Source organism: Cyclospora cayetanensis, unplaced genomic scaffold (assembly GCF_002999335.1).
Source record: "Cyclospora cayetanensis isolate NF1_C8 unplaced genomic scaffold, CcayRef3 CcayRef3_contig_56, whole genome shotgun sequence".
NCBI classification, from domain to species: Eukaryota; Apicomplexa; class Conoidasida; order Eucoccidiorida; family Eimeriidae; genus Cyclospora; species Cyclospora cayetanensis.
In genome coordinates this window covers 188019-204003 of record NW_020312546.1, presented here as the reverse complement: position 1 = coordinate 204003, position 15985 = coordinate 188019, and the positions used below count along the sequence as shown (strand labels likewise).

Genomic DNA, 15985 nt, shown 5'->3' with positions numbered 1-15985 from the left:
GGGAACTTTTTACGGCACTACTGCTCCTGTTTGAAGCTCTGTAGACAGACTACGTCCGTGAAGTGTCACTAGAGGGGTTGACACCGCAACGCCAAGTACCTCCAGCTAGAGGGTTTCTTGCTGAAGCACAGGGCGACTGGTGGACAAGAGACCTCTTTTGCGTGCTTCGATTCATCACTCACGCAGAAAAACGGACTGAGAATTTTCCCTGCACCCTAAGAGAGCCACAGATCCAAGGCGTGGATAAGCGCGCAGCGAAGCTTGCAGAGGCGCTCGGCAGTCGTCAGCGTGGAGCAAGATTCGAGCACGTTCTCTGCGCATACAAATGCCTGAACCGTGCAGGAATCGCTTGGTCTTGTCACTAGGGTGTGCACTTTCCCGCTGTACCGCTCAAAAAATCATGAAACTCTTCGCTTCGGCGCATGCGCTGGCGGCATGCGAGCGCCTTGATGAACTCGCCATCGGGGCTTTCGGCGCGCGCTAGTTTCCGGCCCGTCTGCTGCAAATTTGAACGTGTTTTCTTCACATTTTTCATGCGTATTTTGGTCACTTGCTGGGAGAAGCAGCACTGCACAGACTGCCGCCGAGTGGCAGCAACGCACCCGTTCCACCCCTCCAGGAGTACAATACAGCCCTTGAGGCTTTCTCCTGCTTTTGCGCGTTGGCTGCTGGACACTTGTGGCTTTAAGCTGAGAAAAAACGTTGGTGCAAGCGGCGCCAGGAGCGCTCGCGCAGTCTCTCTCTCTCGTTTCTTAGACCGCAGTCCCTCTCTCCCTTGTTACTTCGACTCATCCCTCGCAACGCTACGCCTCTTTCAGGCTGGCTAGAGGTGTGGCGGCTCTGTCACTTACGGCGCTCGTCTCCCCCGCTGCGGTTCACAATATGACGCAAAAGAAGCGCGAACTCGTGAGAAAGAAAGCCTCCTGAAAAAGGCCGATCGTCTGCACTGTGATCGGCGCGGAAGAAGATCCTGTTGTCTCCTGTTTTTTTGACACCCTCATGGCCGCTGACTACCACCCCCGCTGCACTGGAGTGCAGCTTCTTTCCCTCCTTCCCCATTGTTCCCCCGTCTTCTCAGTCCGCTTCTTGCGGTGGATGCACTTGTGCGAGCGCTTCCTTTTGCCTCATAACTGTCTGAAGTGTTCAGCCGTGTTTGTTCGCAGGGAAGCGACTCCTCCGACGAGGATACGCTGCCCTTGGGAGCCAAGCGCTTCAAGCAGTGCAAAGTTGAGCCCGAAGCCGCTGTTGCGGTTTCGGCTGCAGGTGCCGCCGAAGGAGGCGAGCCTGCTAAGGTCGAGAACGGTGATTCGAAATTCCTGGTGAAAGAGGCCGTGAGCTGCAGCAGCAGTACAACCACTACCACGGGCAGTTGCAGCACCAACGGCAGAGCAGACGACTCAGCAGGAGCTGCACAGGGCAGCACTGCCAGGGGAGTTGCAGTGAAGGGCTCTTTGGCCGCTGCTCTGAGCAACGTAAAAACGGATGTCAAGGATGGAGAAATGCCGAAGGCAGCCGCAGCAGGCACTGCAACGGGAATATCACGGCCGTCAGCTTCTCCTTCACCTGTCGGCGCTCGCCGCAGGAACAAGTATACGAAGACGGAAGAGAACTTTGAGCCGATTTCCCGATGGTGGGAGAAAGATCTTTCGCAACTTGAAAACAACGTCGTTCAGGTAAGGAGACAAGCCTCCGGAGGATGACGGTGTCTGCGGTGTATGTACACTCTCGGAGAGGGGAAGGGCGGGCAGGCAGGGAGAGAACTGTGCTCTGGGGGTTACGGTTTTGGATGTACAATCTGCTGTCATGAGTTTTGGGTGGCTTGGCAAGTTGGGGTTGCTGGGTTCTTCAGTGGCAATATCTTGAACACAACGGCATGATTTTTGCGCCTCCTTACGAGCCGCACGGCATCGGCATCAAATACAAAGGCCAGGAGGTTTCGCTTCCGCCGGAGGCGGAGGAAGTCGCAAACTTTTGGTCAGTCAGGTTTAAGTTTCGTAGGCGCTTTCATTTCTCAGGGCAGTGGAGTGAGGGTGGGGTGCGATCTTTGGGGTGTACGTGTAGCTGAGGGCTCACGGGCGAGGGTTTTTTAGGCGAAGTCGGTAGGGGGGAGGGTAAGTGCAGAAAAATCTGCAATTTGAGGTTTTTCATGCATGTGTAAGTGTGTTTGCACAGGTGCGGCGTCCTAGAGAGCGACTATGCGACAAAGATGCGCTTCGTCAAGAATTTTTGGCGGGCGTTTCTCTCCAAGTTGCCAGCTGATCACTTGATCAAACAAGACCCCAAGCACGCGACTGTTCGCTTGGTGGACACGGAGGCTGACGGTGGTGCCGCTGCTGCTGCTGGCGAAAATTCCGCTGCTGCTGCAGCGGCTGCAAGAGCGCCCGCGGCAGCAGCAGCTGAGGCGTGTGGTTTTGAGGCATGCGACTTTTCAAAGATAAAGCAGCACCTCGACACGCTGAAGGAGGCCAAGAAAAATCTGTCCAAAGAGGAGAAGGAGGCGAGTCTATTTGCACGGCGCAGTGTGCCTGGGGGTGTGGTTAGGTGGCAAAGTGACCTTCTCGGAGAAGGCTGGGGGCGTCGTTTCGCACAACGCACACGCGCAAGATTTGGCGAACAGCTTGTGCCTGCTGCAAGCTCCAGCGGCTCGGCTGATTTCGGATGAGGCCTCGTGGCTGGTTGTCGTTCCTCAGGCACTGAAAGCGCAGAAGGATGCCGAGGCAGCGCCCTTCGCCTTTGCTCTCGTGGACTGGCTGCGAGAGAAAGTTGGCAATTGCAAGGCTGAGCCTCCAGGTCTTTTCCGAGGTCGCGGCGAGCACCCTAAACAGGGCATGCTGAAGGTAGCGTCTTGAATTGCCACCCCCCAACTGCAAGCAGCTCGGAGCTGGGCGTGCGCCTTCTGCCCTGCAATGCAGGATGGCCAACACACAGGATAGCCAACACACAGGATAGCCAACACTCGGCTTTCATCGTGGAAGGTGCAATCGTCTGCCTGGGAGCCTCGCGTTGTCAACGAAACCGTTTTTCAGCGCGCGGAGCTGTCGCTCGCAGCTCTCTCTGCACGTTGCGTCTGTGTCGTCCGCAGCGCCGCATCTTCCCAGAAGACGTCATTCTAAATTTGGGAGAAGATGCTCCGGTTCCCCGCGCTCCTGACATGCCTGGGCACTGCTGGAAGGATATTGCACACGATTGCAGAGTCACTTGGCTCGCCTTCTACAGAGACTCCATCAACGACCAGGTCGGTCCCCGCATTTCAAATAGGTCGTGCTGTGTGCGTCAAAAAGTGGATAGGGCCTTGCTGTGCGTCTTCGTGTTCAACAGCAACATGTGTGCACCAGGGGGCATGAGGCCTCTCTGATTGTACCGCTAACCTTTGGTCGCTAGCTGCACGCACCGCATCTCATGATCAGAACTCTAATATACGCCGCTTTCCCGCTTTCTAGCGTCAAACTAGCTCCGCCAAGGAGCCCAAGACTCATGCTGGCTAACCCTGCAGTGCACCCCAACCTGAGGATACACCGCAATTCGTGCGCCTGCAGGTCAAGTACATGTACTTGGCAGCACAGTCGGGTTTCAAGGGTCAACAGGACTTTCTAAAATACGAAAAAGCGCGCCGACTGAAGCACTATGTCGTGAAGATCAGAGAAGATTACTACAAAAAGATGCGGAGTGCAGACCCGCTGGATCGGCAGCTCGGCACTGCCACGTATCTCATCGATTTCCTTGCCCTTCGTGTGGGCGGAGAGAAGGACACAGGTGAAGAGGCAACTTATTGCGTTCAACCAGTTTTATAGTGCGAGATGGCCAAATATAGTAGTAGGCCTTTGAGTGCTGGTCTTAGTCCTGTACCCAACGGGCAAGGCGCTACATAGAGGAAAACTCCACTGTATATGCGTTTTTGCCTCTCTGTCCTGCCGTCTCACCGCTTTAGGCGCTCTTCGCATAGTTTTGCCTGCTGCATCGATGCTGCTTTGTTGGTTGTTTGACGCCAGCATGCCGCTGGGGTGTGAAGGTGTCGACGTCTCGAGTGCGGTTTGAGGTTTGCAGACGAGGAGGCTGACACCGTGGGCTGCTGCAGTCTACGGGTTGAACACACGACGCTGAACAGCGAAACGGAAGAAGTTACGTTTGACTTTCTTGGAAAAGATTCCATCCGATACTTCAACACCGTTAAAGTGCGTAATTCAAATTTCAAGCACCTCGAAGCGATAGCACGTCCAAGAACTGCGGGGAAAGTGGCTCGCATCCGCTAAGGCCGGTGCTGCAGAGCATTTCTAACGGGAAGGAGCAAAGCGCTTTTGCTGCTCTCGTTATCTCGTTCTGCTTTCAAATGTGTGCACGTGTGAGCTTGACCTCAATCCGCGGATTCTGCTTTGGCTGCATTGCATGTTGCAGATAGATTCGCAAGCCTTCAAGAACTTGGTAGGGTTTTGCCGCGGGAAAAAGCCAGAGGAAGATGTCTTCGATCGCATTAATGTGCGTACTTCAGTTTGGCCCTCTTGCATTCAAATAAAGCGGCGGCTGTCTTCTTGGGTTGCGCAGTTGCGCGCATGTCATGCGAGCTGCCTTTCAGCAGGCTTAAAGGGTCTGGTGTGCGTGTTTTGGGTGTGCTGGATGTGTGTGGTTCGCCAGAGCACTTCGCTGAACAATCACCTGAAGCAGCTGATGCCAGGCCTTAGTGCGAAGATGTTTCGCACGTACAATGCCAGCATCACTTTGCAGCAAGAGCTGCAAAAGCTGCAGTAAGTGCATGCGCGTTTCCTGAAGACCGGTCGATTAGCCCTTGGCTCCACAACTCGTAGCCGAGGCGGCCTTGGGTTAAAACGAGGGTGAAAGGAGTTTTTTTGTTTGTTTTTTGAGGTGCGAGCTGCATCAGCTTCAAGCGTATTTTGCAACCGCAGTGCCGACGGCATCCCCGCGCGTGCATGCGCTCGCTCAAGAATTCAGGATAAACCTGGTCGGTGCTGTGCATGCAGGCCGACATTGCGAAAGTTCAAGGAGGAAGTCGAGACGGAGCACCAGAAGAAGATGAGCAAGGTGAAGGGAAAAAAGACGGTCAAGGCAGAACAGGAGGCCGCAGTAGCTGTTGCTGCAGCGGTAGCAACAACAACTTCGGATGATGATGAAGACGTGCCGCTAGGTTGCATCAGCGCGAAAAAGGAAAAGAAAGTTGCCGTTTGCACCACGACTAAAGAGCCAGCAGAGAGAGAGGGGCCAGCGACAAATGAGACCCCCGTCTTGGACGTTAATCTCTCTGACGTCAATCAGCTCGTGCAGTTTTACAATGACGCAAACCGGTGCAAGATGCATACCCGAGAACGGCCTTCCTGTGCTTTTGTATGCCCTACGTCGGCTTTGTCGAGGAGTGGCGTTTCTAATGCGCTTTCCTCTTTCGCTTTGGTGTTTGTTTGTGCAGAGCCGTTGCAATTCTTTGCAACCACCAGCGCTCCGTCCCGAAACAACATGCGGCCTCCATGGCACGATTAGAGCATCAGCTGCAAGCCATCGAAGAGGACCTTCGCGAGCTGAAGGCCTTTCAGCAGCACCTCAAGAAAAACAAAGGAGCAGCCAAAGGCTTCAAGTTTCACTCCGACTTTGTTGTGCGCGCTTTATATCACGCAGGCACACGTACATCAGGCAGCAGCAGGCCTCCTGAGCAAACGCCTTTCCTAGCGTGCTAGCAGAACCTGCTGAGTGTGGAGCTTTTGCTCATGCGGGTCAAGACGATCTGAATGCTTGCGAGTGCCTCAGAGTCTGAAAGGAGAGCCGCGGAAATCTGTAGTGAGAGACGGGATGAGGGAAGAAGCGGTCACCAAGAAGATTGCACAAGTAGAGTACGTGCTCGCAATGCCAGCTTCAGCCGTGGGGTATTCGGGCACTATACGCATTCGTAGTGTCTGGGAGATGAGCGTTCGACCCCTGCTGGCTTGTTGGCGATTGCGGCGGCATGTTCTTTGGGGGTGATCTAGTCTTGCATTTCTTGCGGATTGGGTGCTAAGTGTCTCACTGGTCGCAAGCTGCCTGCCATGCAGTTTCACGCCCTTTCCCCTCTCTCCCGCAATTTCCTGTAGCGGCCGCAGGGGTTTCGGCTGTACCGGGTGCAGCTTTTTCTGGCGGGTGCGTGTTCGCTGCTTGCTGCAGGAAGAAGAAACAGAGCCACTTGGTGCGGATGAGGATGAAAGACGATAACAAGACTGTAGCCTTGGGGACGTCTAAGATCAACTACATGGACCCTCGTATCACGGTGGCATTTTGCAAGCAATATGAGCTGCCTATCGAGAAGGTGTTTAACAAGGTAAAACGATGCATGCGCATGACGTTACACCGGGCCCCCCTACTGCGTTCATGAGCACTTCCTCTACCATTGGAGTTCCTAGATTTGTTTTATCACGCAGTTTTCACCTTTGAAACAAGCAAACGGGGAACCGCACAGCCACCGTCCCTTTCGCAGTGGGAGCAGCATCCATATTTTCAGATGCACATGTCGATGCTGACGGCCCCTTCTGAGAGGTTGCCTCCCGTCAACAATGTTTCACATCATTCTAGGATATCATTAGAGGAACAAATTCTATGAATTTTATCCGAGAGAGCACTACAGAGGACAAAGTTGACGAGTCGTGTATGTGTGTCTGTGTGGCGTTTGGGATGCCACTGTTCTGCAGAGCTTGCGCCTCAAGTTCCCCTGGGCCATGTTCGCTCCTTCGAATTTCATTTTTTAAGGGGTTCTGCAGAACCAATAGTTACATTAGAGGTTTGCGCGCTTTGTATGAGTGAGCACACACCTGAACCCGCGCATCCGGCGGTGCTTTCCGGCAATCGCTCCCTGCCTTAAACTGGAACGCGAGCTCAAACGCGTGCATATTATGGGCATGCGGGAGGCATCCTCGCACCTCGAAGCATATTGAAAATAGGCCTTTATCAGGGTTGCTTCTTGCCTCTGGGATGGCCTCTTGGCGAGAAGGTGCGAACCCCGGGAACCTGCAATGAAACTTTTAACAGAGGACTGGCGGTTCCCTTGGGCGACGCAAAGTTTGAAGCTAGCACAAAGCGGTTTATTTCCGATTTCCGCGAAACTTGCTACTGCTCTGTGGTATGTCTTATGGTTTAAAGCATATGGCTTTTGGAGGGCCTAGTTACTTGGTAGCACTCAAATGCGTGGATTTTTGCTCTATGATGTCGCGGCCGGCTCAGGACTTACGCCGCTAGCTGGGCTATCTCAGTTTAGAGAAGTAAGAACTAGAAAAAAGAAAACGTTCGCCATTCGAAAAGAGAAGCACGTTTGGCGTGCATGCATGATCAAATGCACATCCCATAGGTTTCGGGTACGCAGCAACTTATCTGACATTGGGTTATCCTCAAAAGGCAGTCACACGGCGCAGATAATCGCCGAAATGGAGACGTAAAAGAGAGCGACAGGATATATAACAAGAAGCTTCTTCTTTTCGTCTATCAGCGTTCGCATAAAGGCGCTCGCTACTCGTGTCGCCCATGCCAATGCTGGAATAACTGTGACCAACCTATATCCTCGAGGGGCGTGGAGGAAGGAAAGATTTATTGCTGCTGCAACGGTTAGAGGGAAAAGGCAATAACCTAGGACGCAGACAGATTGGAAGAAGGAGAGACGGGATCCAAGCAGCTGGGCGTTGAGTGTCACTATCGAGGAACCAGCAATCACAAACATGTATACCAGGGCAAACGCAAACCGTCGTTGTTTCTGTATTTCGATCGAGCTGCCACCGATGCCTCCATTCGTTGAAAAGTATAGTAAAAGAGAAAGCGCTACACAAAGGACAAGGGGGCCCCAAAGCTCCCAGTCTCTCAGTCCGGCGCCTGCGTCGTGAATCGACTTCGGTTTGAGCACGTACAACATTTTCTCCCATACGCTTCTCAGATCCCGCATGATTGTCTGGATGACAGGCTCATCCAAAGAAATACTAGAATCAGAAGCAGGTACGTACGTTTCTCCCCGGTGATCCAGGGAATGCGTCGGCTGCATTTCCCCCATCATTGTTCTCACCCGAATATGAAAGCTAAGGAGGGCAAAAAGAAATGTGCAGGACGCCGACAGGCCGATTAGGCACGAAGAATATGTGGAATGCTCGTTATAGAGGAAAAGAAGAGGTGAAGATCACATGCGATGATCTCTTGGATATAAGAAGGAAATTAAAATGACAGATTGGCGGATTCGAAATTCCTGAGGTGTATGTGCACCTCGGTTAAAGGATACAGTCCATCAGGAAACCAAGTAAACGGATTGCGGTAGGGTCTTCCCTTCAACATGGAAAACAACGAGATTTCATTCCGCCAAATGATCAACGAAGCAGTGCAATCGTGTCTGATTGTGTGTGAGCTTTCCGTATTGTGGCTACAGTAGGTACAAAAATGTAAACATACTGTCCCTTTGGAGGTGAGGAATAATTTTTTCTGTGCGTTGATCCATCGTGTCTGCTAATTCCTCTTTGGGGGCTGCATGCAGCACATTCGCCGCCTGATAGCCTGAATGAAAGCAACTGCTAAGAAATAAATTTTTAAAATGTGTTCCTTCATAAAACGCAAATAGATGCTGTATTGGACACTACAGCCTACTTTCTCACTATGTGGTGTAGACGTTCAGAAGCTTAAATGTTGTTGTGACTTATAGCGATGAAGCTTTGAGCTGATATTGCACGAGAACATGTTTTGCGTGGTTGTTAATTTTTGAATCACTTCAAAAGAGGCATAGCAAGCGAATTCCAGTAGTTATTGGGAGTGAAGGTTCAATCACTCAGATTCTATCACAACGGTACAGTCCGGGGCTCGTTCACCCTGTTCAATGCAGCGCGAGGGTATCCCAATGCAATAAGAATGAGCGTTAAGTGCGTTTGCACCAGTTTACTCTGTGGTCCCACAAACTACTCGCCAGGCTACCCAGGCGGTGTCGCCACCTTACCCTTGCTCTCTGTTGTTGCCTCGTGCGTGGAGCCCTCTGTAATAATGGCGAGGAGGCGAGCAATACTTCTATGAAGATACCTTGCCCCGTTCTGCTAGGTTTTGGGTTGCTGAGCAAGCTCTTTTGGAGGATTTAGCGGTGCTCCAGTTATGCTCGTACACTTGTATCCAGCAGAATTCCCTGTAGCTAGTCTTTGGTTCACATATCATTGTCCAATCCAGAGACCGCCTTTTAAAACCTTTTGCTGTTTGGTGTTGCAGTGCTCCACTGTGTGCAGTGGCCACTGTGTGTACATACGGTTATCTCTGGCAACGCGTCTAAAGTTCCCCTAGAGCGGTCTCTTGAAAGGCGCGTAGTCCTTCAGCCCACGCGCATTCATGGTGTTTCGCTCCAACACAACTGGGTGTGCTAAGCAAGCGGACTCGTTGTAGCGGTATTCAGACCACAGAGTGAGTAGCCGTCTAGGACAGGCATGCGTGGAACCCCCGTTAACCTGCTTTACCGTTGCAATCCGGCACTTTCCTGCATCTCGTTACCCTCCTCCCTGCCGATGTTGCCTAACCCGATACTTTTCTAGCTAGCCTCTCCCCCTGCTTGCTTCCCTGCCAGTTTGTGTGCTCGTGAGTGGGTTCACGCTTCTTGATCAAACCACAGCGTGCAAAAGCAGTGACAGGAGTGTGACTTTAAACCCTTAAATTCTCTGAGACATAGCAGCAGCTCTCGAGTTTCTGCACGGCCATTGCTCCCTCGGCAACGCCTGACGGCGCGCAGTTCGCGATTTCAGAATTTGGGGGGTTTGGCTGCAGAGCGCCTCTCGAGTTCTCCCTGGACCGCTTTCCAGCCGACGGAGAAGACCATGCCCTACAACAACAAGCCCCCACACAAGCGCAACCCCTAGGTTCTACACTTTCATTTCTGCAGAGGGTTTGAGGAACATTATTAATAGGCGTACTTGCAAAGCATTCGTGAGGATACGGGTGCCCAGTCCTCTGAAGAACAGTCCCACGACGCCATCCTTCCCGATAACCTCGCGAAGCGTCTCCATGTACGTTAGCGGTGCCTGAAAACGACAACAGTCCCCCAGGCTTCGCTGCCCTTTACGCGTTCATCAATGACGCCAGCCAAACAACCTCAACAGCCCGCAGGCTGCATGCTGTCGGTCCGCAGTAATAGACGCGGCACGAGAGAAAGCACGAGAAGAAGGTCTTGGGGAGAGGCGAGCAGGGAGAGTGCTGGCATGCGCGCGCATGCATGAACATGGGTGAATGTGTGTGTGTATATATATTCGTGAGCCGGTGCACATATATAATATGGATGTGGATACATACATACATACATACATGTATGACGGTCCACAGATAGGCATGCACCAAAAACAGCCAGACGGACTCTGCGAGGGCTGTGCCTAAAGTGGCAGAGCAGGAGTTTGAAGCCTTCGAGGGAGGGAAGTGCAAAAAAGTGCATGGCAGAAACTGCCTGAAGAGAGTTTGCGGCTTTTCTTGGGGAGGAGAAGGGGGAGGGCCGGAATGACACAAGACAAGCAAGCGATGCAGAAAGGCGTGCACCCCTCCGCGAAGGCGGCTCCCTTACTGCGGCAGTTTGTTTTGTTGTCTTCAGCACGCGAATGGAGTTCGAGCAAGTGTCACTAATGACGCTGCTGCAGAATCCGATGAGAGCATAGCGAACATGATTGCCGTACAGGAAGTCAAATTGGGGGAGCGTTGCAGACAGATAGTTGTGTGAGAAAAACCACGGGTAATGCCCGACCCACGTCGCCCCCATCGCCGCAACGGAGCCGTGGTACAGCTTTGTAATGCCGTGCGTGCGAACTGCATGCATGCATATATATACACAAGCATGTATTTGTGTATGTGCATTCACACATGCATGCATGTATATATACACAAGCATGCATGTATACACAAGTGTGCATGCATATATATATGTATACAAGCATGCATGCACATATATATACACAAGCATGTATTTTGTGTATGTGCATTCACACATGCATGCATGTATATATATACACAAGCATGCATGTATACACAAGTGTGCATGCATATATATATGTATACAAGCATGCATGCACATATATATACACAAGCACGCACGCATATACAGAAGTGTGCACACACCAGGTATGACGGAAAAGCGTGGCGAGACAGGGAAAGGGTGAAGCAGCAGTAAGACAAAGCAGAGCACACGCGAACAAGGAGACACGAAAGGAAGAAGCACCGGCAGAAGCGTAGACCTTAAGACCTCGAATCTCCGGAAAGATGTCGCAGGGGGCGAAGACGCAGAAATACAGATTTCCGTAAATCTAGTCATCAGTGAAAGAGCAAAAAGGAGAGTAAGAGAGAGAGAAAGAGAGTGAGCGCGTGCATGCATGCGTGCGTGAGTATGTGCATGTATGTATGTGTATGTATGTATGTGTGTATGTATATGTGTATACGTATGTGTATGTATATGTGTATATGTATATGTGTATACATATGTATATGTGTATGTGTGTGTACATGTGTATGTACGTACATGTGTATGTATATGGGTATGTGTATACGTATGTGTATGTGTATATGTATGTACATGGGTATGTATATTTGTATATGTATGTATATTTGTATATGTATGTATGAGTATATGTATGTACATGTGTATGTATGTACATGTGTATGTATATGTGTATACGTATGTGTATGTATATGTGTATACGTATGTGTATGTATATGTATATGTATGTACATGTGTATGTATATGTGTATACGTATGTGTATGTGTATACGTATGTGTATGTGTATACGTATGTGTATGTGTATATGTATGTACATGTGTATGTACATGTGTATGTGTATGTATATGTGTATGTGTATGTATATGTATATGTATATGTGCATGTACATGTGTATGTATGTATGTATATGTGTGTGAAGATCACAGTAGGGGGCCCCTGAGGCATCAAGGCGTCTTCTACAGGAGGCGACGCATTCTACTAGGGGCCCCCCCCTTCCCTCTACCCGTGAGAACGCAGGTGCACGACAAAGAGAAGAAGAAGCACGAAGCATTCATGGCTTGCGCAGCGGCAGTGCAGTGATAGGGCAGAGAGTTTGATGGCGTTTAGAGAGGTTTGCTTTTGCAGCCTCTTGGGTGCTGCGTGGAGGTGTGTGTTTCTTGCCGGGGAGAAAGAGGAACGACAGAGGAGAGAGAGAAATGCGCGTTGCGTGAATGTGTGTTGCGTGGATTATCAGCCTGCAGCTGTGCAATAGGGCTGTTTAGAGGATGTTGGGAGATTTGCCTTTCTGCGTAAGTTGCTTAAGGCCGTCGCCGCCTTCGACTTGTTTGGTAGTTTTCCATGCTGCGAACAAGAAGCAGCCAGCAGCAGAATCTCCCGTGCCGCGAGGGGTGAGTGCGACAAACTTCGAGGGGAGAAAGGAGCAGGGAAGCCTCCACAGTTGTGTTGTTTGCCACTACGTGTGTGTGTGGCGCAAGACGCTACGAACGCCATCGCTATATGCCCCTTCGTGAAGGCTGGCACGCATACCGTCAATCGGCATGAGAAACAGTCTCCAGCAGGCTGCTCCACAAGACGCAAGTGCCGTCTTCAACCCCACTGGCAAGTCTCGCGTTCGCTCGTTCGCGTCGAGGAGGGTCAAGACACCCACGTTGCTGGCTGTGTCGCCAAATCGACTGAGCGGCGATTGCAGCAGTGCCGGCAAGAGGCCTCTATAAAAGCGAGGAACGCCCCCTGCACACATCACACAGCAATTACCTCAGAAAACATGCAGCACATTCCGCGCACGAAAGGTCTAGGCAGAGAGACAAGCAGATTGACCATTCCTGACATATTTACTGACTACTGCTCACAGATTCATTGACAGATTGACTTTTCGAGCCAGATTGATTGACACATTGACTGCCACATTGACTGCCAGATTGACTGCCAGATTGATTGACACATTGACTGCCAGATTGACTGCCAGATTGATTGATACATTGACTGCCAGATTGACTGCCAGTGAGGCTGTCTGCCAGGCTGTCTGCGAGACGGCGAGATACGCTGCGAGATGCAGCAGGGGTACAGCGGTTCTTCCGTGTGAGTGAATGGCAGGTGCTTGCGACAGTGTTTGGCTAGCAGCGGCGGCATAAGGGAGGAGCCACTTGTTGCGGGAACGGTTCGAAGAATTGAATGCTGCTGCAAGCGAGGGGTTGTGAGGTCAGGCCTGCGCTTGCTCTGTGCGCGCGGCGCTCCCCGAAGGCGGGTTGGGCTGGAGGGGGTGATCGTGGCAAAGGTTCAGAGTTTGAATTTACCCTCTTTCCAGAGAGTCTTGACGACGTGAGTCGTAGAGCCGCCGTGGCGGTACTGATAGTTCATGGTAGTCCGCAGCCACATGAAAGACAAGACATTGATAACCTGAGCAGAGGCTCCTGCAAGGCCGCCCTTGAAGGCTTGCGACTTGGCGTGAGACAGCAGGATCCACACATCCTGCGGAGGCTGCCGGCTGCTGCTGCTGCTGTTGTTCTTCTTCCAGTTGGGGTCACTGGTGCTGGCCGGAGAAGCTGCTTTGCTGGTAGCTTCGGAAGGCGGCGAAGAGTGGGTAGAAGACATTGCGCGCAGAAAGCTACGTGCGGCGTTCCGGTTGGGGTGGATTTGGTGGGAAGGATTGCAGCCTCGGCTTTTGGGTGCTCGTCTTTTTGCGCAAACAGAGCCGTTTGGACCTAGGGATGTAGAGAAAGAAGCTAATGTCGAGGGGTTTCACAGGCTGCGCTTCATGCTTAACGCGAAGGGTCGCTTGATCCTCTGCGTGGACTGCACTCTGCCTGCACGGCGTGGGAAGCTCTACCGATTGGCCGTGTCTAGACGAATGGCTCCTGAAGTGCCAGTTAAACGGATATAAATAGCCCATATAAATGGTTGAATTCTCCATTCAACTTGCTTCGGAACGAGTTTCTGCTCGGTTTCTGCTGTTGCTCGCTGGCAGGGCTCTGCTGCGGTACAGCCGCCGTGCGGGTTGCGCATGTGTTGTCTGCAGGTTACCACATAACCCAGCGAGCGTTCATTGTCTCTTAGGGGAAAATTGAGCGCTTTGACGGGAGTGTGTGTATGTTTGTATGTGTGTGTTTGTGTGCCGGCCCCTGATTCACTCTTGCAGCCTTGTGATCGTTTTCGAACTAAACTGTAGGGGTCTTGTATCCGTGCCAGGCAGAGAGACAGCAACGCAGGAGAACGTTTCTTTCATGTCTTCGTCCTAAAGAGGACTGCTTAGACCTTCTTCAGGAGCGCGGAGGCCAGAGAATCAGTGCCTCGAGCGCTTCAATCTCAAGGTAGGCCGCCCTGAGCCCGCAGTCTTGTGTCGGTGCGGAAGCGCCTTCAAAAATAAAATGGCTCATCACTGACAACGCGACCCCTCCGCACAGTGGGATTTAGCTCTCTTTTACGGGTCCTGTGAGAAGCCTCTCGAAGCGGTGGGTGCGAGATTTAGCAACAACCTCGTTTAAACATTACGATTGCAGGTTCCTCGCCAAACGTAGGGGGGAACCACACTTCTGCACTATCTGCTGCATCGTTGCGCTTAATCAAATAGTGGTGAGAAATCGACCAGTTGGTTCGGCCGGCCGTGCACCTGGTTAGAATATTGGAGGCGACTGGCACCTGGTTATAAGAAGAGGCAATAGTGTGTGTGTGTCTGTGTCTGTGTTTGTGCTACATGCAATGTGCAACTAGCTGTAAGTGCTCGGAGTGCTTAGAAGATGTAATAGGTTAACACACCATAGCTGCGTCCCTCCCTCCTAAGGTTGGCAGCGCTGTGGGGGAAGGGGGGGCCAGGGAAAGGCGCGAATTCTTATGAGGTACACTCAAGAGCTTTTAAAGTTTTTGTCCAGTCTGTAACTGGTGGTCTGCCTTAAGAGACATCAGGAGGGGCAGTTTACATCCACGGTACCCCACCTCCTACCCAAACTCCTCGTGCGACCTGGGGTTAAGCGATCCGCACGAATATGTATCAAGTTTGGGGGAAACGGGAAGCGCAGCTGTACGTAGTAGCAGGCAGCTAGCTGCGTCAGGCAAATCGTCAAGTGGAGGTTCATGCCATCTTGCTCAAATCAGCTGATGTATAGCGCCGCACTCCGTAGGAAAAGTCACCCTTCAGCCCGCGAAACGCGATACACAACTTACAAGCTGGTTGTTATTAGGATTCCCCCCAAAATGTGTTCATTGTTTTTTCTTTATGCCCTACCTGACATTCAGCCGTATAGGGGTCAGGAGGCATCATGGGGGGAGAGAGGGCCACATAGTCAGAAAGCAAGTGGTGCCCCTTGGTGTGGGCGTCTACACGCACCAAGTTCCCCGTAGCCAGTTAGCCCACAGGGACCCATATAGGGTTTGTGCTTATAGTGTTGAATAAACCCTACTCCGCAGAAGCAGCGCATACCAAAAACCGGATCGATCACCTCGTCAGCTCTCGGCTGCTAAATCCCGTAGCACCGATAGCCAACATCGTGGCCCTCCGCGTGCACTCCAGCACACTGTATGACTTGAGTCATGGTCAAGAGTGAATAATTCATGAATCGATATCCCACGTCGTTCATGGGGGCACTACCTCACATGGAGACACAACAATTCCAGCGACACAAGGGACATAGCGGCACGATTTCTGATGACAAATCTACAGCACCACACGCTTCCTCTAGAAAATACTTCCAAGCTTTAGGGCCTCCCCTCCTGTCGCAAGGCAGCGCAACCCGCAAAGAAACCCTTTTAAATGCAACAGCACTAACGACAAACCTACAGCGGCTGCTGCCTCCCCCTGCAAACCTTCCAGACAAGCAATCCCTGAAGATGCGTGCTATTCATAGCACCTGCGGCGTAGCTCGTGACAAGGGCGTCTCTTATGAAGGCACGTAGAAACAGAATACATATCCGTCCGTATCGCTGCTGATGACACAAGTTCCCGTGCGCTCCCGTATCCACCTTTGGCCGTATCCCAATTCCACCTTGCTCGCTTTTAGCGGCCGGAGCACGCCGCATCTGCGGAGCGCTCCACACAGGTGTGCTGCAGGCGC

At 51.8% G+C, this 15985-nt stretch overlaps 3 protein-coding genes across 3 annotated transcripts; 1 reads left to right on the top strand and 2 right to left on the bottom strand.

Moving 5' to 3' along the window:
• The first annotated feature begins 882 nt into the window (after nucleotides 1-882).
• Nucleotides 883-6716, top strand: LOC34617435 (DNA topoisomerase 1). The gene is made up of 16 exons (XM_026335005.1): nucleotides 883-906; nucleotides 1164-1673; nucleotides 1850-1974; nucleotides 2173-2497; nucleotides 2691-2837; nucleotides 3083-3235; nucleotides 3537-3753; nucleotides 4045-4172; nucleotides 4393-4473; nucleotides 4630-4739; nucleotides 4974-5169; nucleotides 5227-5273; nucleotides 5414-5597; nucleotides 5749-5831; nucleotides 6139-6292; nucleotides 6660-6716. Exons 1-16 carry the CDS (start codon nucleotides 883-885, stop codon nucleotides 6714-6716), a joined length of 2541 nt encoding a protein of 846 aa, XP_026190790.1.
• A 647-nt stretch (nucleotides 6717-7363) lies between these two features.
• On the bottom strand, nucleotides 7364-8005 carry LOC34617434 (protein YIPF6 homolog). The gene has a single exon (XM_022730807.1). The coding sequence runs from the start codon at nucleotides 8003-8005 to the stop codon at nucleotides 7364-7366; it is 642 nt and encodes a 213-aa protein (XP_022590805.1).
• A 1701-nt stretch (nucleotides 8006-9706) lies between these two features.
• Nucleotides 9707-13532, bottom strand: LOC34617433. The gene is made up of 6 exons (XM_026335004.1): nucleotides 13235-13532; nucleotides 12468-12671; nucleotides 12222-12281; nucleotides 10517-10755; nucleotides 9879-9986; nucleotides 9707-9787 (listed from the first exon to the last, which is right to left on the bottom strand). The coding sequence occupies exons 1-6, from the start codon at nucleotides 13530-13532 to the stop codon at nucleotides 9707-9709; spliced, it is 990 nt and encodes a 329-aa protein (XP_026190789.1).
• Between the last annotated feature and the right edge of the window lie 2453 nt (nucleotides 13533-15985).